A 13,300-nucleotide genomic window follows, 5' to 3' on the forward strand; every position below is an offset into this window, starting at 1 on the left:
GTCGCTTATGTTACGTCGCTTACGTTACATCGCCTAGCAACCATGACGGCTGCTGATCAATGAACTATACGGCTGTTGACTCATGACCTAAAGGTGTAAAATGGACACCAAAATAATTACTGTTTCATTTTTAATCCTTTATTATTTCATAGAAGAAGAGTCAAGGTGTCGTTGTCACAGCCGTTTATTTCTGTTTAGATTAAATGAAGTAAGGAATTAACCTTTCCCTTTGAATATCAATAGGCAAATATAACGTTAAAGGTGATTTCTTCCCAATTGTAGCTAGTACTACATAACTTTAATGAAATATACATTGTTTCTCCTGTAGAAGAAGTCACGCGCGTACTAAAATCTATATAAATGAGTAAATAGATATTCATTTGGATAGCTGACTTACACTGTAGCTGCAGTTTTCTCAGCCTAAGTGCATACATTTCCAAGCTAGTTCCTATTTATAGTAGTTAAAAGTTTTATTACTGTGAAGCTAGTATCACTGGTCTTCAAAGGATACGTAAAAGATAAGTTAATCATGTTGTATACTGAATCCAATTTTGACGTTTGAAGCAATCTCAGACACATTAATGACTCACTTAATCACTTTAAAATTCTCTGACAAACAAAATGCATAAGTATGTTGTAATCCAATTGTCTGGACAGCTCTGTTAGTGGTGTACCTTGCCTTGGTGCGGTTGTTGCGAACTGTTTGCGGTGCCAGAGATGGGGTGGAGCAGTGGTGGAGCAGGTGGGGGTGTGGGTGCTGGTGGTTGGTGCTAGTGGGTGGTCTGTGGCTGTCTGTCAGAGGGTCATCAGTGCTGTCCATAGTGCAAGAGCGTCCTGGGGGACTCTTGACTCGTCATAGTGCCTGAGGGGAGAGAGGGGAGGCCGGTCAGAATCACAACATTCAACAGTTTCTAATGTGCTAAGTGTACGACAACTCTGAAAAGAAACAAATGAGTTAAATATATTGGATAGTATGTCTTCATTGTGTTTAGAATACATTTTAACGGGATTATATTACGCTATTTTCTGGTCTATGTTATAATACTGTGTCCTCATCACAAACCCACTTGGAGTTGTGTATTGTTTCAACACACAAACTTTCTTTCTTTCTTTCTTTCTTTCTTTATGCTTTATTTGTCAGGGACCATGTGCAAATTAATTAATCTTACACAAGAAAAGATGATTTGTACCAGATTTAGCTACTTCTACTTTCCATGTGCAGTCCCTGGACGCGTGAACACATAATAAAAATACAATTTCATTACAATTACATTATAAGACAGTTCATCATTAACATTAGGAGTTAAATCCTAATGCAATAAAATGTCCCCATGTCCAATACAGTTTGTTTCCTACAGTTCATACAAATGTAAAAAAATCATTATGGACAGGTTTTTCAATGAATACTGAACAGTACAAATGGACTAGACGGACGTGGACACATTTGATAATCTAAAATGTAGTTTTTCAAATTTCTAGTGAAATTATTCAAATATCTACAGACAATTTCAGACTGTCTGGAGCTGATTGAGCTGATTCCACTGTCTGATGACCCTGCATATTCTTCTCTCACACAGAAAACACTCTGTTGCACGCTGTTGTGATGTCATGTGGTAATACAGGAAGTGCTTCACTGTGTTTTTAAACTCCATACACCTTCACTAGAATCATTTGGATGATTTCAGCCCTGGAATCTCTATTGTTAACTTGAAAACTACTGCTTCATGACATCACAAGGTGAAACAGAGCATTCTGAGCTTTGGAGATGAAGACAGAGTAATAATACAGGGTTACACAAACATGTGTGAATGGCGCAAAAGACAACTTGTCTTTGAGGCGGTAACAGCATTTTAACATGGCTTAAAGAGTTAATTATGCAGAATGTAGAACCTTTAATATAATAGTTTGAATTGCTGTATGGTGTGTTCCTTTGTAACATGAATTTATCGAATTTAGTGAGAAGTTTGTCTTTTGCAATTCTATTTAAATATTAAAACCATTCTTTGCCATTCTTTCTATTAATTACACTGTATAAAAGTGACTCATTTTTCAGTCTACTCATTTATAGTACAACTTCCTTAGGTAGTCCACTTTGATTGGGTTTGAGCCTGAAATAAAATGGCCTTTTAAACTCTGCCCCCCGCTGTTTTCACATAGGACCCACATCTATAAGACCCCATTCCTTTTGGTCTCATCATTTGATTTTGTCTGATAACTCAAAGCCTTCAGGGGTCGTTGGTAATCCTCTACTACTGTAGCAGTTAAGATCACTTCTAGTATTACTCAAAATGATGAATGTGGATTTCAAAAGCTGAAAGAAAAGACATGTTTTATCAGGTTTATTAAAAGTTAGTCATATATCATCTATTTTGTCTTTATTATTATTAACTACCTAGCAAATTATACTGCATACCCAATGTATCATCTGCACAAATGTGGAGATCATTATAGCCTGTCCATGCAGTCACAACAGACAAATGCACTGAACACGTTTGAAAAGCCTAAACAGCATAAACAGTGACAATAAAGGTGCACTATGTAACTTTTCTGGTGGAGGGTCTTCTCATCTGCTTTTGTCCATATATGTCTTAATGGTTATGTTCTACAGTATATCATTAAATTTTTTGTTGATTTTATTCATTTACGACTACAGATTTTTAAAGATATAATCTGCAATTAGATAATGAGGCTGACAAACCCATGTTACATTCTCACACTGCTAGATCTACGTTACTGCAGTGTGATATTGTGCCAGCTTTGGCCTGACAGAAGAAGACCAGAGGGCACAGGTAAATAAACTCACAGATGGCTTTAACTCCTAAAAAACCTGAACTGTGGTGAGTTTAATGCTGTAAAATATTCTAGACTGAGAAATAGCATCTTAATGGAGACAAGCAGGTGGTATAAAAAATCATTCCAAAATTCCATTCTGCCTTTAAGTCAAACTCTGTAAGGCTACAACATCATTTATTTTTGTATACCAAAGTAAGACGCATAGTTCCACTTCATGTACTTTATATCACTTAGCTTCCTTCTCTAACACTGTTTTCCAACTCAATCTGACATGCAGCAGCACTGTCTGGAGCACAGCTAATTGGTATCATTTGGAGCACACCCCATACTTCCTGTTTTACATTTTGCTCTTACTGAGAAGCCAAATGGACTGGTCACTGACAGTGAGCCAGTGGTGTGTGTGTGGACATTTAGACTGGACCTGGCAGCCTCTCCTTCACTGCTCTGCAGAGGCTCCACTTTTAGCAGCACAACTCACTTAGAAGATCAATCCCTGGCTCCCAGGCTCCCAGGCGGCTGGTCCTACACTGGTCTAGTTTCCCAGGTGCCCCATTCGCCTTTGGTAACAGCTCCACTGTCCTTTTCACCATCCTAAAATATAGTAAGTAGTGAAATATATAGAAAAATGTTGGCCATTTTAAAATAAATTATGTTAAATGAAAAGTGTATATATTAAAGGTACACTATGTAACTTCTCTGGTGGAGGGAGCTGTCTGCTCTCCATGTAGATGTTATTGCTTTGCATGAAATTTTCCACAGTATGACTATATGGCTATCTGCATCCGACCAAGTTACAGGTCAAATCTGTGGCGAGGCGACCCTATACTCACAGTAAGAAAGCTAAATTTTTAAGGATTTTTTTTTTTTTTTTTTATAAATAAACACAAGCGTGATAGCAAAGTAATAGCATCTCCATGGAAACAGGCAGGTGACACATTAGAAAAGTTATAATAACTCATAATAACTCATCAAAATCAAAAGTGATAAAATATAATTAAATAGGGTCAACATTTTTTCTTACCAACCACTATTTCTTCTGTGATTTTAATGTTTTAAAATGTTCACTTCAAGTATATTTATAATCTGCATGATAATAGAGTCTCAACATTATTCTGATTATAAATAGCAATAATGATTCAAATTACATGATACATTTGATAAAAAAAAAAAAATAATAATAAATTCATTTTGTGCCTATATAATTATAGCACATTATTGTATCCAAACTCAAAACCTAAATCTGGGTTTGATACAAAGTTACTATTTTGCTGAAGTAGAGGACTTCAGAGGAATTGTGTTGCTGAGTTGGCTGCATGCAGTGCGTGTGTAACTTTGGCAGACAGCACTAATAGCTAACTGTCTCTCTCTCCCCCCACTGGCATGTCCAGGGTGGCCAAGCAGCTGTCTTCTTAGTAGTGATTGTGTTCTAGCCCTGTTGGACTGTAGGCTGCATACACGGGGCCCAAAGGGATCAATTACCAGGGCCGGTACCAGACCCGATCCAAAGAGAGGGGGCGCCGGATCCCTTCACACAACTGTGGAAGAAGGAATTGAAAATGGGAACAGGGAATATCACAAAACCCCATTGAAAGTGTTTTTGTCCCTACACTGAACACATGCTGTCACTGGCAAATGTAGAAATGGCTAAAAAGCAATGACTTGGGGATTGGCTGTAGAAAAGCATGGTTTAAAGTAACATTGCGTAACTTTTAGAACAGTAATTGATTCCTGTTACCTCAAAATTATGACGGGGGTTTGTCAGCTTAGTGCGGTGTTTATCAATATATCAACGCATTTGCAGGAAAAGTCAGCAGCGATGTTCAGTAAACCAATGTGCAACGCTTTTCAGCATTAGCAGAAAGGTCATTGGTAATAGCTTTCGTCAAAATCATTAAAATAAGCCTGATGTCTCTGCCTTCTGCTGTCTGGTTGTCTTTTGTAATGGCCATAATTTCAGTAATGTTTCTCCAGCTTCACACGCAGACTGTGATCCTTATGTAAAATGTTCTACTGTGTATTAAGTGCACTTGGAAAACTATGTGAATATCTGTCCTTTTTGTTCCATTTAAAAGTTTATTTTAAAGGCAACTTTTATGGTGGAGGGTTTGCTACCTGCTTGTCTCCATGGAGATGTTAACCGCTGCTTACTTATCTTAAAGCAAGTATCCGTACATTTATTTGATTTTTGTTTTGTTTTTGTTTTTTTCAGTAGATGGCAGATGTCAAACCTGTTCTCCCTCCTGCCTCCTCTCACCTGGCCTTTATTCATACTCTCTGGTTTTCTTTTGTCGGGACAAAGGTGACACACAATCAGACTGCAGTAACCTAGATAGCATTGTAAAGGAAATTAAAATGTGATGTGATTGTGATATTATTTTACCTTTTAGAAATCACTTGGTCTTGTAACTAAAACGTATTTGGTTTGGTAGTCAACGACAGTGTTAGAAAACTGTTCATGTAAACCCTTTTGTTCCCTTTTGAATGCTAATCTAGATATCAGCACATACAGTATATTAGTATTTATAATGTATGTGCTGATAGATGCAATCGGACCAAACAGTTGGCGTTGAGATCCTTGTATTGTTTTGACTCTCGAGGTGATCACGCTCATAAACGCCTCCAGGAGCTTGTCTGACCACACCTCAGCAGGAGTATCACATCCTTACTTTGAAATGTACGTCCTCTGGTTCATCTCAAACTATATAAACCTGGTGATTTCCAACATTCGGGGTCTGACATTAGGGTGAGATGCTGTCGGACTTACTTCTTGCAAGAAATAAACCCTTTGTCTTTGCTTTAACATTCATCAGAGCCTGTAAAGGAGTCTTATTTCCACAACAGCATCTAGTGGTGATATGTGAGAATACAACGGGGGTGGGTTGGCTAATTACAGATGGTAGTTTTAATGTGTTTTATGGCTAGAAAACAACTCAAAGACATCCATCCTTACTAGTTTGCTTCCCCACTGATCTATATATCTTATAAGTATATTAGCCTTTGCAAATGTGTGGGTGGGGGACTGAACGAATACGTACTGTGAGTATCTTTAAAGGTGTGTAATCCCTCAGTCGTCCAGGTCTGATCCATAGTAAAAGCCAAAGTTAAATCTATCAACTGGACAAAACGTTGTTGGAGTGAAGACGTTTCGCCGCTCGTCCAAATCGCTTCTTCAGTATCTCAAAAGGTGCTATAAACCCAGTCCACGTAGGCATCGCAGACTAACACATTTACTGAAGGCTAACACATCAAACTCATCACATTTTATAGTCTGTCCCATTCGTGTCTTGGCACTTTTGAACCTTTCCTTGCACGTGTCCTTAGCTGTCTGCACCCGTTCCCCTGTTTGTGTCACTTCGTCAGCATGTGTCAATTAGGTGTCTTCTGTCGTCACCTCTTGTCTGGTCTGTGAAATAGTCTTGATTACAGTAATCACGGTCTCCCCTCAGTCAGGGCCACTTGGTCTCATAGCTCTCTGTTCAGTCTAAATAGCTCAATCAGCAGCCGTGTAATGGAACCTATCATTTGGACCTGGATACTTCACATTTTTGTTGCCATCCCTGCCTTGTCGGTCTGGTTTGAAATGGTCTTTTGGGGGAATTTTATTGCAAAAGACCAAACCAGGATAGCAATAAAGGCTATGACTATAAACCTGTTATGAGAGAGCAAATTATAGCGATATTTCAGTATTCGAGGAAATGTGTTGAGGAGCGAACGGCACAGAAGTAACACTCCTTCATGAATAAGGCGATACAAACTAAAACTTAGGCCGCAAATATATACCACAGTGTGTATTCAACAGATTGCTTAAGAACAGATACAGTCTGTGTTCAGTGAGTTATCTTTTCTTAAGTGAAAAGTAGTCAAAGTAGTCAGTAAATAAGTTATGTGAAAATTCTATGATGTAATATTTTAAATGCAAAACATTTTGGAAACAGCTTTATAGACTAGTTATTGATCTACAAGGGGAATTAGTTGGGCACAGTAGTTTACACATTGCAATAAAATAACAAAGAGCTAAAGAATACACGGTAATACAATTCAAATTACAAATATTTAAAGGTACAGTGTGTGATTTCTTGAGGTGCATGATTCTGTGGCAAGTTAAAACCATATTTCCGAACATGCTCCATGGAGATACATTTTATGCTACATTGTGGAGGATTATAGCCAAAGGAACGACATTTCCATGGAAACTCCTCCTCCAGGCCAAATAAGAATCGAGTTTGTGGAAATGCAAACCCACTCAGCGTAAGAACAGATGTTTTTTTCTACATTTTTCAGTGCAACAAACGCAACCAAGATGAGATGAAAACAAACAAAAACAAAAAAACAAGTTAGATATGGTGACTTTAAAGTTGCAGAAATAGCAAAAATCGTGCCATACAAAACACACACATGCTGTAATTGCTGTAATTAGAAATATAATTATGTGAGTATTGTCTTTATATGATTTAAACATATTGCCATAGCTCACAGTGACTCATGTTCCTGTCTTCCATTTCTGCTGTTTTCTCTAATAATCTCCTTCCTCTCTCACTTCTGCCTTTGCTCACAATAGTTTCTTATCTTTGTCACCGCTGGAGCCCTCTTTCCCTCTGTAAGGCGCGTTGGCTTTGCCCCGCTCAGTGCTGCCCCATGTGGAGGCACAGAGGGAGGCCACTGGAGGGAGGTTTGATGTGTTAGTCCAATGTGTTGGAGGGCACGTCCCACAGGAGACAGGCAGGGATGAAGAAGAGGCAGAGTTGAAAATGACTGCTGTGACAAAAGCACTGTTGAACTGAGCTAAATGTGATGTAAAGTGTATGTAAATGTGCATAGTGACGCTTCCTCGGCTAGATTTTCATGCTGTTCAGAGAGTCGGCGTAGCTCTAAAGTGTTGCTATTCATGTTACAAAATAAGATCATGTGATTTTCTCTTATCTTGTTTAACTTTGAGTGTTACTTTTTAAGGGGTTGTCTGTATTATTCATGTATAGTCTGCACTTGGTAACACTTATAGTTAAGAGACCATATATTAATCGAAAACTAAGTCGTAATTGCTACACTAATCAGCTGTTAGTTAATATTTATACATATAATACTTATAATATTAATATTTATAACATTTAGGACCTAGTTAGTTATTTTTTTGAACATTAATGGTAGTAATATAATGATGTATTAATGAAATGCATGGCCACAGACGCAATAAATACTAACAAATAGAAAGACGTATGTAATTTCGCCTAGTTATCTATTAATACGAAGCACCTAAACTTAAGTGTTAGTGTGTTTTATGACATTTTAATATTCAAAGTGAAGGGAGACAAGAGAGCATTGTTAAGTGCCGTTCTAAAGCTTCTGGACAGATTTGTGGGCGTTGATGTTAACAGTGTCCACATCAGACCGCCTCATCTGCACATAAACCAGTGTGCACTGCAGCTGTTGCCCTGGAACCAGCTGTTATTGGTTTCTGCTGCTCAAATGTTATTTGTGCTCTACAGCTCAGAGAAAACACACTGTATCTCAGTTCTATGTCATTTTGCTTGTCCTACAAACTAAAATGAAGGCCCGTTACCATAGAAACTAAGGAGAGAGGCATTGGAGTACAGAGAGGAGGCAGAAGTCATTTAGCAGTGTGAGTGATTCTCCGTCCGTTCGCTGAGTGTGTGGGCTGCCATAAGTCACTCATTTTGGCAGACGTAGCTTTTATGTAGAACACAGCGAAAATAAAGCGGTCAGTAATGGACAGGCACAAGTGTCCGGGCACAATTAATGTTTCATTATGTGATCCCAGGGGCTCATTTGCACTGCTATTGGCTGGAGATGGTTCATCCAAGGAGCTCCGAGAGGACCGGGCTGTCATACAAGAGCAAAGACACTCTCAGAAATCAATTATAAGGCTGTGGTCCTCAACATTTGTGCATCAAGCACCACTGCGGAAAATATGAGGTGTCCAATTCAACTTATCTCAAAGACCTAAGAAGTTTTTTTGTTTTTTTTTAATATAATGCAAGACAGTTGTGTGTGTATCTGTGCGTGTGATATGTTGGTGATTTTGGATGGGGTAAGGTGGAGACGGCAGAGTAGAGTGGGTAAAAAAAATAAATAAATACAATATTATTATTATTATATTATATTTTTATTTTTAAAGCAGTTCTACACAAGACCTCAGCGCCAAACTAAGACTAATAGTCAGTCAGGTCAGCCTATATCAGTAAATAAAAATTACCTAAATACATTGTAACTTTTCTGGTGGGGGGTCCGCCACCTGAATACCACTGGAATGTTCCACAGTTTGGTATTAAACCGAAGAGAGCACCTTTAAATATAAACAAGTACATTTTTTAAAGCACTGCAAAAAAAGGATTGTGCTTGTGTCTGCTATATAGTTATATATATCCGTAGATCATCATTTTAAATCACAATATTGACTGACGTCCTCATTATAAAACTGTGGTGCTCAATTGGAGCTGATGTCGCCTTAAACGTCATTACAACAAAGAGCCGTGTAGCTGTCAGTCCCTCCTATCATACTAGCGAGTAGCAGATTCTTTTTCATTTGTACCAAAATGACTACACAACACTGCCAAATCCTATGCGTACCATCGATTAAGAAAATAAATTCAAGAACGAACTAAGTAGACAGCAGTCGGTGTGTGTGTGAAAATGGGGATTGATTGGCACTATACTGTCTTAAATTAGCGATTAAAGATTGCTCAAATATGCATGAATCGCTCCAAAAACAACTTTGAGAGGGTAAATGAGAAGGGGAAACAACTATATATAGTTAAAAGCTCTGAAAAGTCGATTTTGCATAATAGGTTTGCTTTAAATAAAGACCTCTGGCTGTAATATTGCTTATGTGTGCCTTTGAGACTCCTACCTTGTTTATAAAAGTCACCTCACTCAAAACATCACTGTCAACTGTAAGCAATGCACATATCAATCTTTGTGCATCTGTACGGAGACTGGCCTCGAAAAAATCCATACATGATGTTATGGACAGCAATGACATGTACTGTCCAGTACATGGTCAGATATAAGGGGAGCATGAACATGTCCAATAAAGAACACCATTTGAAGGTTGCTTTGGCAAAAGAGACTCAGAAAGAGGAACACATTTTGCAATATTTTTTAAAGTTTCAATGCTATACTGAAATGGACAATTCATCCTCATCACAGGAGGATGAATTGTCCATTTCAGTAAATTCTTCCAATAAATTCTTCCAATAAAAGGTATGACTAAAGTAAATGTTTCCTTTCAAATCCACATCTACACTAAAGCAGCGTCTGGTAGGGCAACAGTAGTTCAGGTCAGAGGTTGGATTCCAGCTTGAAAGTCCTGTTGTTGTATTCTTAGGAAAGATTACCTCGACTCACCTCGCTGAGTATGAATGTGGTATGCGCATGAATGATTGTAATCGGCAGGGTCAATTGCACAGATTAGCTGCCTCATTTCCATTAGTCTACCTCAGGGCAGCTGTGACTACAATAGTGGCTACAACCACCGGGTACATGGAGTGAATAAATTATGACTATATAGTGTAGTATATAGTCATAATTTATAGTATGTAGTATAGTGAGAGGCTTTGGCAAGTCTCTAAAGCATATTACAAGTACAAGGCATAATTATTATCACATGCAAATACTATTATACTGACAAAAGAAAATAATCTGCATATAAAAGAAATAAGTAGAGGTAAAACTAGGACTGTGCCAAAAATTGAAAGCTCGATAGGTCGCGATATAAGCTTGATAAGCGATGATAAGGCAAATGTATTTTAATAAACAGCTCTACAGCCAGTCCTGTGGTAAAAAACATGCGGCACTGCAGAGGAGGGACTGCTGTCTTGTTTAGGTGAAAACTCTGAGCCAGAGCCACATGTTTCCTCACATGTCCTTGCCTTTCACAACCTTAAATTTGCACAATCTCTCCTCTTGTGCTTTTTATTAGTTAGGAAAAGTAAACAAGTATTTTCTCACCTAATTTAGTGCACGGACAACGTTTCTGTCAATAGCTGTACCGCATACATGTTTTAAAGCTGAAGTCCACCTGAATCCACCTGTTTTCAGTAAGGTGGAAAAAGATCAAAGAAGAAAAACTGAGGTGAATCAATATGAGGAAAAAAATTGATTATTTTTTCCCCATATCACCCCTGGGTAAAACACTACTGATACCATGCTATGGTAGTTTATCAAAAACAAGCATTTACCTCATGATTGTTATGAATCAGACAAATGCAATCCAATGAATGGCATATGTTTGTGTAAGTTCTGTTATAACAACGGAGAGATATATGGGACATGCTCACTGGTTTACACACAGGAGGTGGGGCTGCTGCTCAGATCTAATCTCGAAAACGGTTATTCAAGTGCATTTATAATGGAAGTGAGAGACTGCACTAGTTTTGTTTTGCTTGCCGATGTCCTCCGGGTGCAGATAATAAGAAACTTATGTAATGCTTCAAATCGGCTCTAACCTTAATGCATTTTAGGTTGCACACTTATCAACCAGCAAGGACACACATGTTTGACATTGCAGTGGCCATGCAGCATCCTTTATTTATTGTAACAAACACCAATCTGGATTAAAAGAGGAGTAAACCAGGAAGACAGACTGAAATAAATGAGTCTTTGGCCCACCACACACTAGAGCATTGTTCAGTCAAACTATTTTTAAACATGCGACTAAAAGCACAGACCACAGACACAAAGAGAATCGGATGAGAATCTCTGTAGCGGGATATGACAGTGAAGAGACCGCACACTACAAGCTAAAAGTTGTGAGCGCACCTCGCGTCAGCTGTTTTCTGTCTAGAGTAAAGCAACTCACCTTGAGACTCTAAAGTGTTTCAGAAGATCAGAACACTGCACTTCTAGTTTGGATGCAAGTCAAAACCGTGTCATTATTATTTGAGAAATGGGGTGAAGTAGTTTGGATAAATGCGTTTTAATCAACAGAAGGCTGGCGATAAATGATATAGGAAGTAGAGTTACCATCGCTAATCTGCAGCGATCCTAAACAGACACACATGAGGTACTACTCTCATGTTTTTACTTTTTAAACAACTCTTCAAACATTATTATTATTTGCAGAGGACACATTCTAATGGATAATATGGATGACAATGCTGCAGGTTAATTACTTTACAAGAGAGGAGTAATAAAGTCGTTTTTACATTATTTTTCGACATTTCCTGAGTTTGTATCTTTCGCCTCTGTGTCCGTCACTCCATCTGCCACAGACGCTGTTTTATTGGCTGTTGCCGTGGTGATCCTAAGTCAGGGAGAAGCAAATTGGGTCCTAAATCAGGCACACTATCTTGTAGTGTGTAGCAAGCTTTAACCAGGACTAAGGTAGGACAGCGCTAACCAGCCACTAGGACTGTCAGAAGTTTTATCAGACATAGTTAGACCACATGGTAACATAAATAAAGCTATGTTGTGAATAAAATTATGCTTATATTTTGTGTGCGAAACCAACATGTGATGAAAACAAAAACCCTGTGTAACTGGAATGAAAAACAGAGATGCGAAGCTCTTTGTTTGTGTGCTTTCTTTCTTTTCTGTCTTTATGGTAATCAGCGCATCGAGAACAGAGTTTTCTTGACATATGTCCAAAAAAAGAGATTTAAAAAATGATCATTTGGGTATCAGAATCAGTGCTGGTTGTCAAATCTAGTCTTTAATATCGAAATTGAGTTTGAAATTGTAGTATCATGACAACACCAGCCACTGATGTAATACTATTAATCAGCTGCAACCTTCAAAACTATTTACATTACGCATATTTGTGAAGCAGCAAGGACACCCACATGTTTGACATTATAGCTGCATATGGAATTTCTCTTCATGACAATTCCTTCCTTTACTGAACCTTTGTGACTTTGCAGATGTGATTGAAAGTGATAAAAGTGGAAGAAACCATTAAAACCACAAATGCAAAACAAATCATTATCCTCCATCTATCTTCTTGCACATAAAAGGTTGGGTCATGGTCCATCAATTCAAGCTGAAGAAAAACACAATTGGCATAACAATTCAATATTTAATCTAAAACCTCATTTTTTAAGTTGTTACACTTTTTTTACATGCAAGTCTTTACTCATCTCGGCTAGAATATCTACAGGGTGCAGTCTCATGGCCACCCTGTCTGTAAAATGAATTACAATTTTAAAGAAGCTTTGTGAACAATGACCTGTGCTGCTGATTGCCAGTGATCTGAATACTTGACAGTGAAGGCTGCTTGAACACACTCTCACACACAGACACAGATGAGTGCGCTGAGCTGTCGGCCATTTTGACTGGCTGTCACCCAGCGCAAAGCGTCCAATGAAGCAAGCAAGGAATACCTGTCACTCCCTGCATATGAGACGTGTTCTGACAGAAGGAGAGGGACCTATGTATAGGCCGGAGTGGACATGGGCGATATAAGGTACTGCATAATGGGAACACGTGTTTTGGATTCATCAAAATGCAAAAGGGTTACAGACCAATAGTGTAAATCATTTTGTATTCATGTGCC

At 38.3% G+C, this 13,300-nt stretch overlaps 1 protein-coding gene across 2 annotated transcripts in view; it reads right to left on the reverse strand.

Annotated features, from left to right (window-relative positions):
• The window catches only part of tafa5a (TAFA chemokine like family member 5a), a 217,133-nt gene that overhangs the window by 10,117 nt on the left and 193,716 nt on the right, over positions 1–13,300 (reverse strand). For both annotated transcript variants that reach the window (XM_033990385.2, XM_033990384.2), the window contains exon 4: positions 675–862. In XM_033990385.2, coding sequence (XP_033846276.1) covers positions 854–862 — 9 coding nt within the window. In that variant the 3' untranslated portion in view covers positions 675–853. The remainder of the gene's footprint in view (positions 1–674; positions 863–13,300) is intronic.

This window comes from Periophthalmus magnuspinnatus, chromosome 23 (genome assembly GCF_009829125.3).
Source record: "Periophthalmus magnuspinnatus isolate fPerMag1 chromosome 23, fPerMag1.2.pri, whole genome shotgun sequence".
NCBI classification, from domain to species: domain Eukaryota; kingdom Metazoa; phylum Chordata; class Actinopteri; order Gobiiformes; family Gobiidae; genus Periophthalmus; species Periophthalmus magnuspinnatus.